We start from the raw sequence: 19761 nt of genomic DNA on the forward strand, positions 1-19761 counted from the left end.
TTCTTCCATCCCAGGAGACATATTTTTCATAAATATCTTCATCTATCTCCCTTCTACACGTAATCTGGTTTCAAACTCTTCAGCCAAACCGCACAGTCATGCTGATTAGAAAACGGACGATCCCCTGTAAGGCAAAGCTCGAGACAAGCAATGATTGATGTGACCTGGGCAGCATTCCTTGGAGATCACACTAACAAGGAACCGTTGCGACTGTCAAAACCATCCATGGTCATCATTCGATATTTCAGGCCACTCAGATTTGTCAAATGGCAGCTTCAATCTCTGTTTGAACACTCAGTGCGCTCAGAAACTAACTGATAGAACACACACGCCAGCAAACGCAAGCAATTTAATGTGCTGCTATCCCCCAAGAAGGTTATCAGGGTCTAGGGGCTTGGGGCCGACCATTGTAAATCTTGGCTGTTAAATTGGGTAGCTTTTTGCCCGCTGAGATTAGACCATTTAGACGCCCGGAGATTTCTATGTTTTTCATTCTAGCCTGTGCAAGGGGGATTTTGTTCCCCGCCTCTGAATTCGAAATTGAACCCAAAAAGGCAAGACGGGTGGGACGCCAAAATTGATCGATACTTATCCATGTCCTGTGCAATTGTGTTCTTGCTAGCAAATATCCTCGTCGACTTCTCCATACGGAATTAGTGATTGATTCTATTGATTTCTGATACGTCCTAGCTAATAAAGATTAAATTTTGTTTGAGAGTACTAATCTGTGGTTTAGCATCATTCCATGGGAAGCGGTGGATACACAAGTTCAAGGCTGCCAAGCCATTTCCACGCATACAGGAGCACACAAATGGGTTGCAGGGTTCGGGTTTTTTTTTTTTTTTTTTTTCTTTTTTGGCACAATTTTGAGCGCTAACTTACTCATCGAGTTTACACCAGCGGAGGATATTATTCTTGTCACAGACTTCCCGGAATTACGAGTGCGCTCTGTGTTGAAGATGGTGAGATGGGTTAGGAGTTGGAATTCGAGGTTAAGAGATTTAGGATTGGGGTTAGTGTTAGAGATTTGAATCTGAGAACCATAAAAAAAAAAAAAAGGAAAACTCACCCTACTACTCCGTACAGATGTACACTCAATTAGGATAGGAGACACCAATCCCTTCTGGCTGTTGGGGTAAGTACGCCAGGCTCGGAATTGGATATGCCAAGGAAATCCGAATCCCGTTCAGCTGTAATCTGTACAGAATACTGCATGGTTAGAAGGTCAGCTCTGTGCCTTTGAAACTAGTGATGGATGAATGCACCGTTGTTGAGCAGGTAACTGGGTTTGACACTTCCTATCAAGCCAATATAGTGAGTTGCTTGCATGCTTCTTAAACTTCCATATTTACCTATTTAATATCTGGAAGCTTCAGTCCCTTAAAGGGCTATGTAAGCATCCATAGTTAAGTTAACTAATAGATTTAGAGCCACATCGGCGTCCCAGCTCGTTTAAATTTCCCAATCTTCGGGATACGGCCTGCAGATTCCAAGGCGAGGCACTCAGATAGATGTCCATCGTCATCAACAAGAATCTACGCCTTAAGATCGCCATAAGTGAATACAATTCCATGTTTCTAATTCTGTAATCCCTTTATACGCAAAAGAGTCTCTTGGTATTCGATATCGGGTTTAAAAAATGAACGGGAGAAGGCTGGAGCAAAAAAAGATATCTGCAAAAAGCGTTCAGGTTGGAAAGGGGGAAACCATGTTGTGTCCAGGCAAATCGTGGGCTCTGTCGGCGGCTTCCAGTAATTAATTAAGGGGGAGCAAATCGTCCCTTTACCCTGGAGAATGCCATAATCGTTATAGTTAGTTAGAGGTGATAACTACATGATTTCAACTCTTCCAACCATGGCTCTTCGGCATCAATGTGCAGTTTGTCGTTCGAGTTATTCAATGAGCACACCAGGTAGCCTTGGGCACCTAGGTGTTCACCACACCTTACGACTCTGAGGCACACAGATCTTGTCGTTTTGTATTGAGATCACCCCCAACACTGGTCCTGTCCGTCCATTTCATTACAACGCCAAATAGTAATTGACTAACTAATATTTACATCAAGTGGAATTTTGAACCAAGAGGAGTACCGTTGAGAAAGGTAATAAAGGAGCCTGTGAATGAAGATCCAGAATCCCCCCGCGTATCTACTGGGGATAACTTGTACATACTTGAGGGGTGGTCTGCCGGATTGCGGATTGCGGATTGCATCCGCCGTCGCCAGGTGTAGTCTGGCTTTAAGCTTGATGGAATCACGAATTGTCTTATGGCCGAATCTTGAAAATGAAATGCGAAACGTCGGGGGGAGTCGTTCCCAATCGAGCTTTGAGTTGATCTCGGCCTTGCAAGATTGGATATAGATATTATAGATATTATGGGATAAAAGGAGGTTGTATCACTTACTCAATGGTAAAAACTGAAAGTATGTTTCCATAGAACCTGGCGGGTTATATAGTTACATATAGTGTTCGATTAACTAACTAGCAATAGATTGTTCCGTCATCCCCAATGATGATATTTTGCTGCCAAGCATGTCATTCTTTTAGAGGTGAAAAAGCATGTCAAAATCAATACTTTATTTAAACCCATGGATCTGGCATTGCAATTTGCGTCCACGGATTGCCTGACACCCTGTCGAACCAAACATCGGCTCTCCCTCAAGGCCTTCAGAAACCTGAGGTTACCTAACCTTATACCTGGGAAACTCAAGCAGCTTGTCGGCAGCTAAATAGTCAACTGAACATCCCTATCTTCACTTAGCATCAGCGAAGAATCAGAAGTGAAATGCGATAGAGCACCTTTGAATAACCACAAAAGAAATTGCAAAACATTCCTCAAACAGTGGAGCCCATGAAATGAGACCAGAGAGGCCAGTGAAGGAACCCTTCAATTGTGCACGACATGCAGGAAACTCAGAGGTGCATGCATAACTACTAATTCTCTCATTGAATCGCTGCATCTTCCGCTTGGAAATTTTGAACCTATGAGGGGCTTTCCACAGCCAACATTGAAGTTCAACATATTGAGAAGGCGGAAATTGTGGTAAACATGGTCATTTTTCTCGGTATTATCATTCTAGCCACCATGGAATCTACTTTTGATACTCAACAGGATCACGAAGGCGCCATCATGATGGCTTCCTTGTCCCGGTGTGCGCATTCCTCTCCAGTCGCTAGGATAGCCGATGGCTCCAATGTTTCTTCTGGGATCTTCACGCTTCGACAACGAATCGAGGTCGATATGCTGTTGGGAACTCAGTGGGAACTAAGTTGAATGTATGCAGGTTGGGAGTTGACTTGTGAGTCAAGTATGAGAGAGTTCAGAACCGATAGGACTGCAATCCTTAGCCTACGATCGTCTTGAAATCCTGAAGTTGTGCTCTGCGGATTGGACGAGTCTGCATCTAACAAATCTCAAAGCTGTTGTTCAAGCCTAAAGAAATGGTAGGTTGAAAGTCGTGAAAGGCGCAGTATCCCACTGGCATAGCGGACAGATGAAGATTGGCCCAACTCTAGAGGAGGAGTTGCCAAAATGGAGAACAGAACATGGAGAGGGGGACATTGGAGCGAATCGGTACGTTTCAATCTGCCATTTTGGGGCCATTCCAGGTCTCTGCACCGGTTCCCCAACTAAGCTTCTCTTCCTGTTTATATAGTTTCTATATGCGCAAGAATAATTTCAAGACCTTACTCTGGCGTACGTTAAAGCACCTAGGATCTCCTCCTCTCTCCACTTTCTTCCTTTTCTCTTTGTCGTGTTATTCTGCTTGATTGATCGATACCTGTGCAGTCTGGTGAATAGAATATGCCCCAATCTGCTGTTCCATTCGGGCTGTCAAGGCTTTTCCACCCTTTTTTTCCTTTGCTTATATTTCCCCTATGTTTGAAAACTTCCCAGCCCCGTGGCTCCTTTGCAATATCCATTTGAATTTCATTGAAGACTAAAAGGTATTATTATTAAGTCACAGCCTGGAGGACGGGGCCATGGCCACTCAGAACTAGCGTTGATGGGTTGGGAGAGGGAAGAGTATCTCATTGCGCTCCGAGGCTTGTTAGGCGCCTATTTAATTCAATGCGGGTAACTAGCTTTTGCCCTGACACACCCGAGAGGTATACACCACATACATGTTATATTAAAACATAAGGGTGCATCTCAGATGCATCACCTAACCCCCTGCAAAATTGAAGTTACTGAACCCATGGCTCGGATGTCTACTATTATATTCTGGCTCTGATCTCGTTCGGCCAAGCTATGAATTTAACAATTTGACAAAAAGCGCTGACTTCTACTTCTGCCTTTACAAGTCATTCACACTATTTTTTGTGTAATCGGAAACAGGATGCTTTTCTTTTCTGTACGAGAGATCGATATGAAGGGTGTATAGAGCCCGTGGGAGCAGGCTCGTATCTTCCCTTCCACTCTGAACAAAACATTATTTGATTATTTGATTTCAGTTTAGCTTTAGTTAATTGAATATTAATGCGGGATTTCTGCTGGACTCCAGAATTCTCAATTACATCGAGGATGGTGTCAATAGCTTTGACTGTGTATTTCAGCATTAAATACGAGTAGTTATATGCCTTTCCATCTCTTAAACAGGGGGATATTTGAGGGTAATCAATGTCGATGGTTTTGCTCTGTAGCTCCCTCAACATTGCCAGGTATTTTTCCCACGCCAGCGATCCTTTCACAGTAATGAGACTTCGGTTTAAATTCCTAGACGTAAGACAAAATGTTCGAAACCGCCCTCTGCAAAACCGCCCTCTGCAAAATGTCGTTATTGCGCGTACATACAAACAGATGTGTATATATTAAATTAGGGGAAAAAAAAAAAAACAAAAAATAGAAACAAGTATTGGAGCATTTTGCTCGCTTGGTATATAGCGTTCCTAAAAATTCCCTTCTATTCAATCATCACATTTCCCACGCAAGCTTTTATCCCGTAATATCGCCGGTCGGCTTATACACGATCGTTGTAACGCACTAGAGACAACCAGTGAGACAAGCACCTAAAAGATGGAAATACAATAAGGGTAATAATAATAGCCCACCTTCGTCTTGTATCTCGTTGTCACGCTTGTTGCCAACACCCCGTTTTTAATACTACTCGTTGCCAAATGATTTAGCACCGTATGATTCGGCACATTCAGCACACTGCTATCATCCTTCATGGGCGTCGCGCTGTTCAATATTGACCGCCCAAGCAAAAGCGGCAGCATAGGAGGTACGGACGCGTCGCCAATCACATTTGCCGCCTGCTGGTAGCGGGGCCCGTCTTCGTCGCCGTCTATATCGGTTAGGAACGGCGGGATAATGTTTCGGAAATCGCCAAGCGGGATCTCTTCCTCTGGCGGTTGGCGTTGTTGTTGGCGTTGCCGGTGTCGGGAGGAGGTGTCTGAAGAGTCAGATGCGTAGTCGCGGTCTGAGTCGTGGTCCGGGTGGATTTCGAGGGTCTCTGGGAGCACTTGGGGTGGGTAGAGGCCAGGAGGTATGGCGTATTTTGGAGGCCGGTCGCGATCGGATTCGCGGCGAGGGCGGGGGAGCTCTTCGGGCTTTGGACTGACTTCGATGTAGTTTACCAGGTGGTTGGTGAAGTCGACCGCAGTGGGGAGTTGGTCGGATGTACTCATTATGCCGTCGACGATGAATTTTAGGTGGTGGGTTCCCGGACGTAATTGAAGGGTGGCTGCTTGGACGCCATCTTCCGTTTCGCTGTATAAATCTGTTAGTTTATAATAGCAGTAGAGCGGAGTATATAGATAGGGCTTTAGCGACAGAAAAATATACCTCTTATGCAATCGAAATTTCCTTTCCCAATTCACGAACGTTCCCGTAACATACACCTTCTCTCCCCCACCCCTCCACTCAATCGTCGTCGTCACCGCCTTATTAACACCCACCCCTCCAACCCCAACGCCCATTCCCGCATCCACCTCCAATTCGTCAATTATCTCCTCTTCCTCCTCCTCTTCCTCCCCCAACCCAGCCGCACCGGCCCGATCCCTACCATCCCCATTCCCTGGCAACTCCAACTCCGCTTTATCAACCAACACAGGGACTGCCGCATGTGGCTCAGTCATCGACGATGGCGCCACAATCGGTGAACCGGGTGCTGTCATCGCATCGCCAATAGGCAACGGCAGCCGCGGCGGACGTGACAGGTGTGCCGATGCTACATAGTAGGCGCTCGGCGTTGGACCAGAAGGTTCTATGGATGTGTATTGCTCATGGTGCCCGTCAGTATGGTGACGAGCAACTACATTGGTAACGACGCCTGTATTGCTGGCAGCCCCCTGACCCCTGTCCGGGGGGGAGGAGACGGGGACTGCTTTAGTGGGTGCTTGGGATGGTTCTCCCTGGCTGCGGGCAGGGAGATACTCGCGCTTATCGCTGTTTTCTCGCTGGTGTCGTTTGGAATTTTTATGCCGTAATTGCTGGTGCTGGTGGGAGTCATGTCTTGGGGAGTCAGGGAGGTTACGGGACTGCAACCAGTGTTGGACAGGGGCCTGGTGTCGGTGCGGGATCGGATGGCCAGTGGCACTTTCGCGAGAGGCAGAGGGATCGGCTGCGGACGATTTGCTGCCAGTGCCTGTTGTGCCTGAGAGGGCATGGATGGAGGTGCAGCGGTTTACGCGTCTGTCATTATATGCATTCTGATGGCTGCCCGTCGTAGCGGGATAGGTGGTGTTGATGGAGTCCCCGCCAGGTGGGGTTTGTTTGGAGGGGCTTGCCCCCATTTGCTGGGTTATTGCCCCACCTCTTCAATCTGTCATATAATCAAGCGGTGACAGGAGGCCCAAGTAGTGACGTGCTATGAGCATTAGCTGCCCACCGTGACAATGTATAGAGGAATATCAGTTGCATAGATCCGTCACGATGCAGTCAAGCGTGGCTGACCAGCTTCCAAGGCTGGAACTCGGGAAATGCGGCTGATTAGGGTTTAGGGCTGGCGCACGGATCATCAATGGGAACCTTCCATCACGGATAATGCGACATCAGGCATTGCGATGGTTGATCACCACGGCCTTGTTCACTAACCACAGCCAACACCAGCGATTCTCAAGGTACACTTACACACGCCATGCCACGCCTGGTCGGCTTCGAAATCACATCCACTCGCCGTGCAACCACGCGGGGGATGTCGCGGTAGACTCAGCAATCAATCCATCCCTGTCCAACTCCCTCCAAGCAATGGGCCTAATTGGCCGTCTCTTCCCCCGCAACATCAACCCGCAAGCTCGGCCAGATAGACAGCACAAGGGCTGTGCTGTGACTAAAGTGGATACAGCAAGCACGAGTTCTTATTATTTTATTGATTAACTTATCAAGGCAAGCGGAAAACATGTCTTGGGCAAGTGCCCTCACCAGCGTCGCCTCCTACGCAGTCTCTCCCGTCATCCTAACTACCAATATTCTGCTGGCCGTGCTACGAGCGCTCACAACTCCCTGGGTACATGTGGTACTCTACATATTCCGTATTTGGGTCCTCTTACCACTGCACATCTTGTCCAAATTCGAGGTGAATACACTCATCCATCAAGCAACGCCCCCGTCCCCACCTTTTTTTTTGCCACGGCCGTGACTTTTTATAAATGTTTAATATCCGAATTAACAAGCCCCAAATTCGCCCAGCCGCTCTTAATCTTCCTCAGCGTCGCTGGTGCCCTTGGTGTCACGGCTGGGATATCGCTACATTTCTCGTCAGGATATATGCATCAGCTGCTTGATATCCGTACAGGAGGCGAGGACAACGAATACACAAACAAAAAGAGAAAGTTTACAGTTGATAATGGTAGCAGCAGTAACAGCGATCTAACCAACCCACGCCAAAAAACCAGCGATGGCAGGAAGCATACCACTTCGGCTGGCTCTAGCAGGGCATCCTTAAGGGATATTATGAGGGCGCAGAATAAGCCTTGGCTCGCCAGAAATAGGAATGAAGAGCAGACCGCGATGACGAGCTTGTGGCAAGTACCGGCGTTTAAAAATGAGCGGAAAGAGGTGACGAAAAGGGATGATGAGAACGAGATAGAGAGTGAGCAGGTTCCTAGGGGGGAGAGAAATAGGGAGGACTTACTTGCCACGATAATTCTGGAGGAGGAAGAGGATGATGATTATGGTGAGGGTGAGGTTGAGGAGGAGGAGGTGGAGGAGGAGGAGGAGGAGGAGGAGGAGGATAATGAGATATAAGCCGCGCGAACATATACTCCCTTATGTTATTTCTTACTAGAGATTCCTATTGCATATAGTTATTGTATAAGTATTACATCATTCGCATTCTACGTGATCCTTTTGACTTGATAAATTCTTCAGTAGTTAGCTATTTAATTTTCAGTTATTCACTATCATCGGTTATGTTTAGGTTTTTGTTTTATTTTTCTCTCCTTACAACCCACCTTTTCCACGACTGGGTGGAGTATCAGCTTAACCATTTATTCTCCGGTGCCTTTACCCATGGTTATTAAATGAGACTTGAGGTGTTGTTCATTAGGGCAAATGCAAGGTCTTGGGACCATTTCCAAGAAATACCAGGGGGTGCTGAACTCTACATATACAGGCAGTGCCTTCGCGGCCGACGCAAATGAGATTCTAAGCTATCACAAAAAAGGAGGAGCGTAAAGGGAAGTGACGAAGGTAATCAGGGTAAGGGCAAGGTTTCCACTACGATATCTGATTATCGTCATATGTGCCTCCAAACATCAGCTGGACCAGGCTGGTTACGGCCGCTAAAGGGCGTATCTCATGAGTTTTTCTGGAAAATGAGGCATCCGAAAACATTTTCCTCTGTTTAAGTGATAGAATGGGCAATTTCAAGAAGGAATCTTGGAGGTGAGAGGTTTTGGGATCCGCGTATTTAATCGTACTGAGCTTGAGAGAACAGGGTTATGTCACCTTTTTCTTTGCCTATTCTTATGTATTCGCGCCATGTATGGTGACAGCCGAAGCAATTAGCTTCTGTTTGTAGCATAAAGATATCACTCAGAACATACCAATTGAGCTGAACGAAATAGAAGATTGGGTATATGAAAATTGATATTTATATAGATAGTTAAGCGAGCCAAATACCCACTTTCCAATACAATACAGTATAGACCAACGTGAACCAAAAAGCAGCGCTCCTTATCCAGCCACAGTTCTCCTCCTCAGGCCGTCAACTAGCTCCTCTCCATTGCCCACGAACACCTCATCCCCATCAACCCATTCCACCTTCTTCAACGCATTTTCAAACAACTCCTTACAGCGTACCCGGCTCCCCAATCTAGCACACAGTAAGAATGCTCCACTCAGCTTCCGATGCAAACTGTACGTTTCCTCTGGAGGCGGCGCAAGCCGCTCACGAAGCATCAGCGGGATCATCTCGCGCACTCGGTCCGTGATGGTCTGGTCGCTGAAATCATAAAGGTCCGGCGATGAGGCCATGAAGGGTTCCGACAGCGTGAGGATAGAAGTGATATGCGCATTGACCATGGCAAGTGATTCGAAACCAGTCAGGTAGCCCAGTTTGATGGAGAGGTCGCGACAGGTTTCGCGGTCATTACGGGAAGCGGCCTGGAGGACGCGGAGGTAGGTGGAGATAAAGGAGCCTGGGTAGTCTCGGGAGGCGCCAAAGTCAAGGAGCTCGAGTTTGTTAGTGGACGCGTTGTAGAGGAAGTTAGTCCAGTTGGGGTCTGTCTGCATGAAGCGGAATTCGCAGATTTCTCGTAGGGAGAGCCTCAAGATTTGTGTGCCTATCCAGTCCCGTTGGGCCTGAGTGAAATTCTGGACACGGGTGACCGGGATACCTTCAAGGTATTCCATGGTGAGAACTTGCTTGCCAGAAGCGGGGTAGATGATTTCTGGGACCATGAAAGTTGCTGTGTCGTCTTTGAGAAGGGTACGGAATCGTTCACCACACTCAGCTTCTCGGATGTAGTTGCACTCCCAGGCTAGTTCAGTACGGGCATTGGCAATTGTTTTGTCGAGGAACAGCCCTTTGGGCAGTAAATGCGAGGCAGTTAGTAAAATGGAGAGATTGCTAAGATCGGAGTCGATGGAGTCTGCAACGCCTGGATATTGAATTTTGACAGCAACTGGTTTACCCGTCTCCTTTAGTACTGCTCGATGCACTTGGCCTATAGAAGCGGCGGCTATGGGAAGCTCATCAAATGTGTCAAATAAATCCCTCCAATTCTCTCCTAGGTTGTTCACAAGAACATAGTCTCTCTGTTTTGCTGGCATATAATTTGCTTGATCTTGAACCCGCTGAAGGATTTCGTGAATTGCTGGCGGAAGCATTTTCGCATCTGGATGCAATATTAGAAACCCTCTAGATTGAATTAAAACGTATATATTTGAAACACAGTTCTAACCTTGGAAACTCATCAATTGCCCTAACTTGAGGGCGGCACCTCTCATCTTCGACAGTTTTGAGACGAGTCGTTCGACGTTCTCAGGGCTGAATATCAAGGAGCCGCTGCTTGAGTCAAGGCCAACGGTTGCGCGACGAATGCTTTGCCCAACAATACCGAAGGCCATGGAGGTGGCTAGTCCCCCGTACTCCCATAGTCTGCCTAAACGGGTTGAAGGAACCCGCGATTCCACCATCTTGTATGCAGGCGTTGCTGGTGTTTTACCAACGATATTCTGTGATTCCGCCTGCTGCGCCGGGTTAGCATATGAAAACGGCAAACAAGATTATGGTGCTAATGTACCTGCAGATTCACAGTGTTATTCGCAAGGTCAGCTCCCACTGCACTCACATCCCCTTTTTCTACTTCAGGAGTGGCAGATGGTTCTGCCATTTCAGGTGCTATAGCGGTTTTAATTGGCGGTTTATTCAATATTTCGGGGCGCGGCGAAGAATCTATGGCTGGTGATCTATCGATTTTAGTTGGCTCCCTATTTCGCTGGTTTACACCATATTTGCTGTCTTTTGTCAGTATACTTGCAACCCTTCGACTTCGGAATAGCTGTCGCATGATAGCCTCCGAATGCTCATCGCGGGAAGCAGCCGTCATTGCATCACCAAATCCATCCTCAGCAGGCATAGAAGGTGTATGAGATCCTGCCAACTCAATGGGGTGCCGTGGCCCCTCTGGCACAGCGTTTAAGACGTCCCCAGCTCTCCCAGTTGGATTCTGTGTGCTCAATGTTTCCCGCGGCAATTCGTCCCCGGACGTACTTTGGATCCCTTGATTTATATCTGCCTCTCGGTCAAGCTCCGTTTCTCCTTTCTTAACCGAAAAGTTCTCGTCATTTTGTTCATGTCGACTCCCACCGATATCACCCTGCTCATTCGAAACCGTTTCACCTGAGTGCTGTTGGCGCGAGTTATCAAACTTGCGCGATAGTTCCGAGGCTGCCTGGAGCGCGAGGACAATATGATCAAGTTGCGCGTTTGCCTCCTTCGTCAAGGAAGACGTGCGAATACGTAGATCCAACTGCCGTTGTTGATGAGAAATATGCCTGCCAGCAACACCGCGGGACGCATTGAGGAGTAGGAGAACGTCAAGGAGACGCCGCCGCGACATAGCAACGTGCACAAAAAGGAGACAAAAGAATGCTCACCGTAACGAGAACATTTTAGCTGTGAAAGAGCTTCATTAAAACGAGTATCAAGCTATATCAAGCACTCTCTGGAATGATTGGTATTTTAAAAAGCGGTGTAAGATGGCAATATTATAGATTAGATCTGAGAGACAAAAATGGAACGACGTCAATTGCCCTCTGCTACATAATTACGGGAAATTGGCGAACAATGCAACATCCCAATGGGTCTGAATCCAATGTGAAAAGCATCCAAGAGGAGATATATGACCTCGAGCGCAGGCTGGAAGATGCTAAACAGCGACTGAACCGTGCTCAAGAAGCTCTGTCTCCCACCGAAAGCTTAACCCCTCCAGGTACGTACCACCGCCCCATTGATACGATATATGCGAAGAAAACTCAACGAAGCTAAACTCTCGCAGCTAATGCGTGTTCATAATATAGGTCCTGGCTGCCTGTCAACCCCGCACGCTCTCCTACTCCTATCTGACTCCGCCCTCCCACTTGGCGCATTCGCCTACTCCAGCGGCCTAGAATCCTACCTCGCGCATATTAAACAATCGCAATCACAATCTCAGTCACCATCACAACATCGTACGAGTCAAATAGAGTCCTTCCACCTCTTCCTCTCTTTCTCCCTCGCATCCCTCGCTAGCACAACTCTCCCCTACGTCCTCACCGCCCACAGACAACCCGACCAACTGGAAACGCTAGATAATGACCTCGACGCATCAACCCCATGCACTGTAACACGCCGCGCAAGCATAGCGCAGGGCCTGGCACTGCTAAGTGCCTGGGAGCGGGCATTTAGAGATGCATACACTTCCAGGAACGGCAACCCCACCGCAGACACAAAAACCAACGTAGCAAACAGTATAAATTCAGCAACAAATCCACGGACCCCTTCCGAAATCGCCATAACTGCTCTATCTTCGTTCTCCACCACTCTCAAAACGTCCTTTCCAAATTCTTCCTCTGACCCCAACAATCATCTAAACGGCCACCTTCCTCCGCTCTGGGCCGTCGTCTGTGTCGCCATGGATATCGACATAACTTCTACCGCCTATGTCTACATGCTCAACCACGCGAAAGCGGTGCTGAGCGCCGCCGTACGCGCGTCCGTGATGGGTCCCTACCAAGCGCAGGCCGTGTTGGCCAGTCGGTGGCTGCGGGAGGTGATAGAGTGGCGGATTCGGACACAGTGGACTGTGCCGCCTGAGGAGGCAGGACAGGTTGTGCCGACGATAGATTTGTGGGTGGGAAGGCATGAGCTACTTTATAGTCGCATATTCAATTCATGATGTGATTATTTCTCATATGGATACTTGATCTGGCGCTTCCTCGTCTGTGTGCTAGGAAGCTTGGGGGGAAGTGACAAGGTGAATGAAATCATTTTCGTATATGTGTGGATACCAGATCTTATGTTGGTTTTATACCTATACCTTTCCGTTGATATGTTTCTTAAGGTCCCTTTTGGAGTATTTTGCGAAAGGACGAGAACGCGGCTTTGTTCTATCTTCCTGTAAATTTTGTAATAACTAATAATATAATATTGTTGCTGTCCTCCTGACATGAAATAAGATTGAAATGAAATCTACCCTAACTTTGCAACCGATACAAGTGAGTTAATTACCAACCAGGTTCGCAGAAAATCGAAAAGCCCAAGGACAAGAAAACACAAGGAATTGCAAAGGCAAAGGTACATTGCGCAAGCTAAATCAGCAACCAGTAACTAGATGACCATCCAGTCATCCAGCCAACAACGCTTAGCGAAGGGTAAGGCGAAATGAGAACAGCAGCAACGCAGGTTCCGTAAAGACTCCTTCTCCAAGATGTATAAAACCCAGAATAGGGAATGAACAAACAAGCAGACGAGAGACTAGAGGACGTTTAGTTGACCAAAATAGGAAAACTGAAAAGAAGAGAGAAGAAAGAAGAAAGAAAGCAGGGGTAGAGAGGACGAGAAAAGGAATGAAGCTCTGATTAAACTGTTACATCTCATATCACAACTCACCTGAACATGAGGTACGCAAAAAGCCGTAGTTGTAAAACATTTAACAAGACGGGAAAGGAGGATTTGATGAATATTGGACAGCCCTGGGTTGAAGGGAAAAAAGAAAAGGTAGTTGGCCCTATCCAATTGCACTGTAATCAAAACGTTAAAATGGAAGATTTGCGTGTAGGCAGGATGTATGCAATTTTCCTGCCTTCCATTCCTTCCATCGTAATCCTTATTCTTGCACCCTGCACAAACATGACATAACACATGAGAGAGGATTTAAGATCACTGGGACTGGTAACGTTCGTAAGAGAACAAACGAACAAAAGGATAGGAGAAAAATATTATCCTGGAACCACAGACGTCAGGCGTAAAACGTGACTGGCATAAGAGGGACGAAGAAAGCAAAAACAGCCAGTGTTATGAAACGAAGACAAGAGAAGAAGAGGAAGAGGCTATAGTACATGAATGGGGAAAATAAAAAGATCTTGTGGAAAAACAATGGATCCACAAGGTTGTATAAATTGCTCAGGGACGTCTGTGGATCACCAAAGAAAATACAAAAAATAAAGCACACGTGTTGAAACTTGTTAAAGGGTGATATGCATGTGGTCATTGCTTCCAAATGATTTATTGCAATTGGGGCATTTCCTCGACCGGGATGTCAGCCGCTCTTCCACACATTCCTTGCAGAAGACATGTCCGCAGGTCTTGATAACGGTGTTTTTAAAATTTCTTCGGCAGACAGTACATAACGCAAGTGACTGCGACAAAATTAGAAGAGTGATCGCTTGTAGTGGATGGAGCAGACATGATACTCACTCTCAACATTTCATATTCGGTTGAAGAATTGCCCAGTCCTTTATTCCTCCACGATTCCAGGTTCTTCTTAGTGTCCGCTAATGTAGCTTTAAGTCCCTCGACTTCCGCCTCAGCTTTACGGGATGCATTCGTCGCCAATGAGAGGGAAGAGTCTTTGGCGACGATCTGTTTCTTGAGCTCCGTTACTTGTGAATTTAATCCTTGGATGACGATATCTGCTTCCGCGAGTTGTTGACGAGCTCCATGGTATTGCGATAAAGTGTTTGTGAGAGTTTCTTTGGTTTCGGCGAGTTGTTTCTCCACGTTGGACACCAAGGAGCGAGTTATCGTTTCTGCGTCTTTGAGCTGCGAGACTATATCCGAGCTTTTCATATTTTGGATTCGCAAGGATCGAAGTTCAGCATCCCGGGCCTCTTTGCTCTTCATTGCCGCAAAGTACTTTTGATCCGCCTTTGATTTCTCCGCTGTCAAACGCTGAACCCTCTCTTCAAGGATATTGAGGTCTGCGATCTTTTGCGAAGCTAATTTGGATGTTTTCCTAAATGCAGTTTGCATAGAAGCTAGCTCGGTGTTTAACAATTCGTATTGCTTTTCTAGCGTTTGATACTTGGCCCTTAGTTCTTCCAAAGGTATATCTTCGATTCGAGGACTGCCATCCTTGACTCCGTCCAGCTGGAGTTGTAAACGTTGTATTTCAGACTCCAATGCGCTGATTCGAGATTCTTTTGCATCGAGTAATTCCCTTGTTTGGCAGATAGAGGTTCTCTCCTGTTCCTGGGCAGCCTTTCTCATCTGTTGGTCTGCAAGAAGTTCATCACGAGCATTTCGAATCCGAGCTAGATCTGACTCTGTTTTGGCGAGCTGGGCCTCTTTCTCTCCGACCGCAGCTTGAGACTCATTTTCGATTTGGATTCGATATGCATTCCTTTCCGCCTGCAGCTTCTCCGCTTCCTCACGAAGTTGCACATTGGTTGCCTCGAGATGGTTTATTCGTTTGATGACGTCCTCATGCTGTGACTTTAATTGTTTGAACAGGTCCGTATGGGCATAGTCTTCATCGGATAGCTTCGAGAACTGTTGTGTTGTGTTAAATTATGTATAGTGGGGTCAAAATAAATGGAATTATGCTCACTTTTATATTTAACTCTGTGATTTGGGTTAACATCTTGGAATTCTCCGCTTCCAATTTCTCTAGCTGTTCCTTTTGTTTATCCGATATGGCAACAGCTCTATTGCGGGCCCCTTCCAGTTCGGTGATTCTGTCAGACGGGTCTCCAACTCCATTGGAAGAAGAGATATCTTCTCGCTTATACGCCGAATTGTCTCCGCTAGGTCTTTGCGCTCCAAGGATATATTGTTTTTCCAAGCGCGCTACAGTCATACTTCTAGCCCGGTCAATTTTCTTTTCAGCAACCATATACCTTAATGACGCAGCATCTAGTCGTTCTTCGAGCTGTTGCTTATCTATAAGGCTCTTTTCTAATTCCGCAATTGTGACCTTTTCCTCTGCAAGCTTCTTGGCGAGCCGACCTTGAAGATCGATGACTTCAGCAGAAACATTTTCGGAGCGAGAAAATAGCTTAGAAATAGTCGCTTTAATATCATTGGAGCGTGCTTGTAAATGTTTTTCGAAGTTTTCATGGTCTGCGAAAAATAATGCACTAGGGAAAGATTGTTTATCTAAGGGAATAAGCGTTAAAAGAAGTCCAAATGGCTGTGACTAATGTCCGATTGACTCAATAGACTCACCTTGATTTTCGTCAGCTGGCGAATTGAGTATAATTTTGACCTCATCAATTAACTTAAAGCAAAAGATGATGTTAGCACACTCAACTGGTCGGAAGTCACGGGACATAATATTTCGTTGGACAAAAACCCTACCTGTTTAAACCACGCATCAATTATTCGAAGATGATCGTTGTGATATTCAGTTGCTTTCGTCAATTCCTTTAATCTCGTTTCTAACGAACTCTTCTCGCGTTTGTATTCTTGCATCTGGCGCAAAATGGCATCTTTTTGAAAGCGCTATTTTCCGGACAAATTCGTCAGTATCTTAATATTCAATCGGCAATGTTGAAATGAGCGGACGGAATACTATCAAATTTTACAGGCCCAACACGGGAGAGGAGACGGTAAGATACTCACTTCCAGGTCATCTTTCCAGGGCATATCGGAGTCTGGGTGAGGCTTGGCACCACCATTCAACGAGGTAGCCTGTTTCTTCAAGGGAGGGGTAGATTCATTTGGATCGTAAGCAGCAGGTCTTTTCCGATCTTCCATTCTGACGACGAGGCCGGATTCGGCTAAAGGGACGGTTGACGCTTCGACGGCCGGCATCAGGGCATCAGGGGCAACATGCAATCTTGTTGATCACCGCCTACACAGCCACGACAACGACGAAACAACCGTGACAGGAGCAGCGATTGGGAGAAGAATCGAAAGACAATGGATGCAATATGAGAGGGAAGGTTCGCAGAGGTGTTTGAGAGGGGGGTGAGTGGAGAGGAAGAGAGAGCAAGAGAATCAACGAGTGCGGTTGAGGAGAAACAGAACAAGAAGAAGAACAAGAGTCGATCCTGCGCCATTCCATGTATAGTTTAGTGCAAAGATGGTACGCCTCTCATGTGATTGTTTCAAATTTAACCTTCCTTTTTCAGTTAGTCCCACCACAGGATCTCTATCTTTCATCGCTCGCATGCAACCACCGAACCATTGAGCGTTATAGATGACAATTCAAAGGGTTCACGGCCCTCTAACTATGATATACAGAGCGAATAGTCTAATATTGCGTCATGGTGTCCTTTTCGAGCTCTGTGATCAGTAAGTGCGATCTGCATATAATCTATGCAGGCACAGTTCTAACCAATGTGGCAGATAAGTCAGGGAAGAAGTTTGCGCCCAAGGCCCCCGCCCGTCGTATTGGTGCTATTTCAGCCGGTACCCCGTCTGCCAGAGCCAGTGTAGGGAGACAGACAACCTCAAAAACTCCTCAATCTACTCAATCCGCCATATCGCCTGAAAGCTCTGCTCCAGTTCCGACTGCTGACCCCGCCAAAAGTACCCCGCAGCGCGCCGAAGAGTCATCTCAATCACCATTACCACCATCAACACCACCACCGCTACGAAAATCACCAACACGAACGCAATCGCAGCTACCGCCCCGGCCATCCACCAGTCAATCCAAAACCAAATCTACAGCCTTCCCAATACTCACTCCAAGACGGAGGCCATCGATTCCTTCTCGTCAAGGGTCTGCATCTCCTCACACCGTCATCCCCGTTTTAGCGTCCACACCGAACGCGCTCCCTTTAGAAACAACTTCACTTGAACCAGCAAAACCACAGCATGATCAACACAAAGCCCCTCAAACACCTCAAAATGCTGCATCGAGCCCCAAACGGCAACGGAATGAGCAGCCTGTTGACAGCCAACCTGCAAAACGCACCAAGACCGTGCAGCCTATTACAAAATTTACACCTACGTTGCAAGGGGAAACCCCACATCTGAGGTCTAGCTCTCAGGGGCCACATTCTCAACCTGAAGTGACACCCACAACAAAGACTGTTGCTAAGAGAGTTGCCAAACCGCCCGCGCATCGGAAACAATCAGCTGAACAGATAGCAGAGAGTGCCGTCGCTGCTGCTGCAGAAACAAGGCCCCGCTCTCGAAGGAGACGGCAGCCAACACCGGAGAATGCAGAATCCATAGAGATTGCCCCCACTGTCGTGAAAATGTCAGATCTCTGCCGAGATCTCCGTACCGGGAAGAAATCAAAGCGAGAGATGGAACTGCAAAGCATGGATCTAACGGAACTTGCAAAGAAACAAAAGGAGCGCGAGGAGCGGATCAGAAATGGAAATAACCCCCCGAAAGCTGGCTCAACTGAACGACACACGAGCGGAGATGAACCCGGTCGAGACGAAGCAGGAGATCTTGGCGGTCCGAAGATGAGGATTGTAAATGGGGAGATCGTCATCGACGCTTCCTCCCTCCAAATAGACCGCCATGCAAACGCAGCCAGAAACGAAGGTGACTTAGAAGAGGTCGAAGAAAACCGGCTGACAAAACGCATAAACGCCGCCTCTTTCGGCAAACGCACCAAAGTCGAGTCTTGGGACAAAGACATGACCGACCTTTTCTACCGCGGTCTGCGCATGTTCGGCACGGATTTCATGATGATTAGCAAGATGTTCCCTGGCCGTTCACGACGACAGATTAAGCTGAAATTCTCAAACGAGGAGCGTCGATATCCGCAACGAATCAAAGAAACCCTCCTCGGACCTCGTGAAGCTATCGATTTGGCCACGTACTCGGAGATGACGAATACGATATATGATGACCCGCGTGTCATTGAGCAGGAACTGTATGAAGAGAAGAAAAGGATCGAAGCTGAACATGCGAAAGAGAAGGAGGCGAAGGAGGAACTTTTGCGGAATCCGGGTGGGGTGCTATCGTCGTCTGTAGCAACGGCAGCTGGGCCGTCGGGTTCAAATGTGTTGCCGAGCATTGAGGGTGAGGGTGAGGGTGAGGGTGGGGTTGGCAATGGGGGAAGAAGGGAGAGGAAAAGGGGAACGACGGGTGTTCACAAGTTCGGTGGGGGAACGGAGGAGATTTTGGGAACAATTGATGATATGCCTGTATCTGCGTAATTCATTCATATTACTTCAGGCTGCTGCAGGATTCCACTTTTGTAATATATGACGAGTTTCTTCTCAGGCAGGGCGGGGTTTGGTTATGTTTACATTTAATGATTCATCCCTAATGTAACTATATATTTAGTCAAGCAATTTCTTCTCGTTGAAGAAGGGAAAGGGTCTATTAATAGGTCACTGTATTGAACTATTAGTTGCATGTGGTGTACTGGGTTTATGTTCGGAGTAGTTACATCGTATGAAGCACACTGACACCCCAATGCCCGATAAAGTGTATGGATCTATTTGAATATGGGACGTATATTTGTGATTAAGCCACATTCGTGCTTTTGACAAGGAGATTCCGAAATATGTATTAGTCGCGGCTTCTCCAGGGTTTGAACAAATAATCTTCTTTTGCTCAAAATTTAAGTGCTGTTTTCATTCAATTATCATTCTATCTAAAGCGGGTAAATTCATATTAAGTCGCAGGAAATCATCCACGATGCTCCTTTTCAACTACACAGTGGCTCATCGCAAGCAATCTTGCCGCTTACAAATTTAGTGCGTCGTTTTTATTGGGCGTGCTAAGCGCCCAAGAGTTTCTGAGTTTGACGCAGCTCGTTGACTATTTTTGTTTCGAAGTTGACAACTAAGCTTCAAAAATTTGTCTGCCTAATGATGCTTTTGTCACGAGCAGTAAAGATTTATTGAGCCAACCGGGGGAACCTCCTAGTGAAAGCAGCCTTTATTTTAACCAGGAAACTAACATCCGTAACAGCT

The 19761-nt window shown here is 46.9% G+C and overlaps 6 protein-coding genes across 6 annotated transcripts; 3 read left to right on the plus strand and 3 right to left on the minus strand.

The window, feature by feature from the left end:
• Positions 1–4935: 4935 nt before the first annotated feature.
• On the minus strand, positions 4936–6737 carry HCAG_08240 (conserved hypothetical protein; the record flags this gene model as incomplete). Its single annotated transcript, XM_001537081.1, has 3 exons — positions 4936–4983; positions 5052–5712; positions 5842–6737. The coding sequence occupies 3 exons, from the start codon at positions 6735–6737 to the stop codon at positions 4936–4938; spliced, it is 1605 nt and encodes a 534-aa protein (XP_001537131.1).
• Positions 6738–7191: 454 nt separating this feature from the next.
• HCAG_08241 (predicted protein) lies at positions 7192–8190 on the plus strand (the record flags this gene model as incomplete). The annotated part of the gene is made up of 2 exons (XM_001537082.1): positions 7192–7278; positions 7330–8190. The coding sequence occupies 2 exons, from the start codon at positions 7192–7194 to the stop codon at positions 8188–8190; spliced, it is 948 nt and encodes a 315-aa protein (XP_001537132.1).
• Positions 8191–9120: 930 nt separating this feature from the next.
• On the minus strand, positions 9121–11510 carry HCAG_08242 (hypothetical protein; the record flags this gene model as incomplete). Its single annotated transcript, XM_001537083.1, has 4 exons — positions 9121–10283; positions 10350–10638; positions 10740–10789; positions 11162–11510. 4 exons carry the CDS (start codon positions 11508–11510, stop codon positions 9121–9123), a joined length of 1851 nt encoding a protein of 616 aa, XP_001537133.1.
• A 227-nt stretch (positions 11511–11737) lies between these two features.
• Positions 11738–13316, plus strand: HCAG_08243 (predicted protein; the record flags this gene model as incomplete). Its single annotated transcript, XM_001537084.1, has 5 exons — positions 11738–11882; positions 11971–12782; positions 13108–13146; positions 13175–13225; positions 13275–13316. The coding sequence occupies 5 exons, from the start codon at positions 11738–11740 to the stop codon at positions 13314–13316; spliced, it is 1089 nt and encodes a 362-aa protein (XP_001537134.1).
• A 799-nt stretch (positions 13317–14115) lies between these two features.
• Positions 14116–16684, minus strand: HCAG_08244 (conserved hypothetical protein; the record flags this gene model as incomplete). Its single annotated transcript, XM_001537085.1, has 6 exons — positions 14116–14289; positions 14348–15421; positions 15480–16027; positions 16097–16148; positions 16229–16372; positions 16493–16684. 6 exons carry the CDS (start codon positions 16682–16684, stop codon positions 14116–14118), a joined length of 2184 nt encoding a protein of 727 aa, XP_001537135.1.
• Positions 16685–17139: 455 nt separating this feature from the next.
• Positions 17140–18996, plus strand: HCAG_08245 (conserved hypothetical protein; the record flags this gene model as incomplete). Its single annotated transcript, XM_001537086.1, has 4 exons — positions 17140–17167; positions 17204–17307; positions 17406–17597; positions 17692–18996. The coding sequence occupies 4 exons, from the start codon at positions 17140–17142 to the stop codon at positions 18994–18996; spliced, it is 1629 nt and encodes a 542-aa protein (XP_001537136.1).
• Between the last annotated feature and the right edge of the window lie 765 nt (positions 18997–19761).

Source organism: Histoplasma capsulatum, genomic scaffold (genome assembly GCF_000149585.1).
Source record: "Histoplasma capsulatum NAm1 scaffold_10 genomic scaffold, whole genome shotgun sequence".
NCBI lineage: Eukaryota > Fungi > Ascomycota > Eurotiomycetes > Onygenales > Ajellomycetaceae > Histoplasma > Histoplasma mississippiense.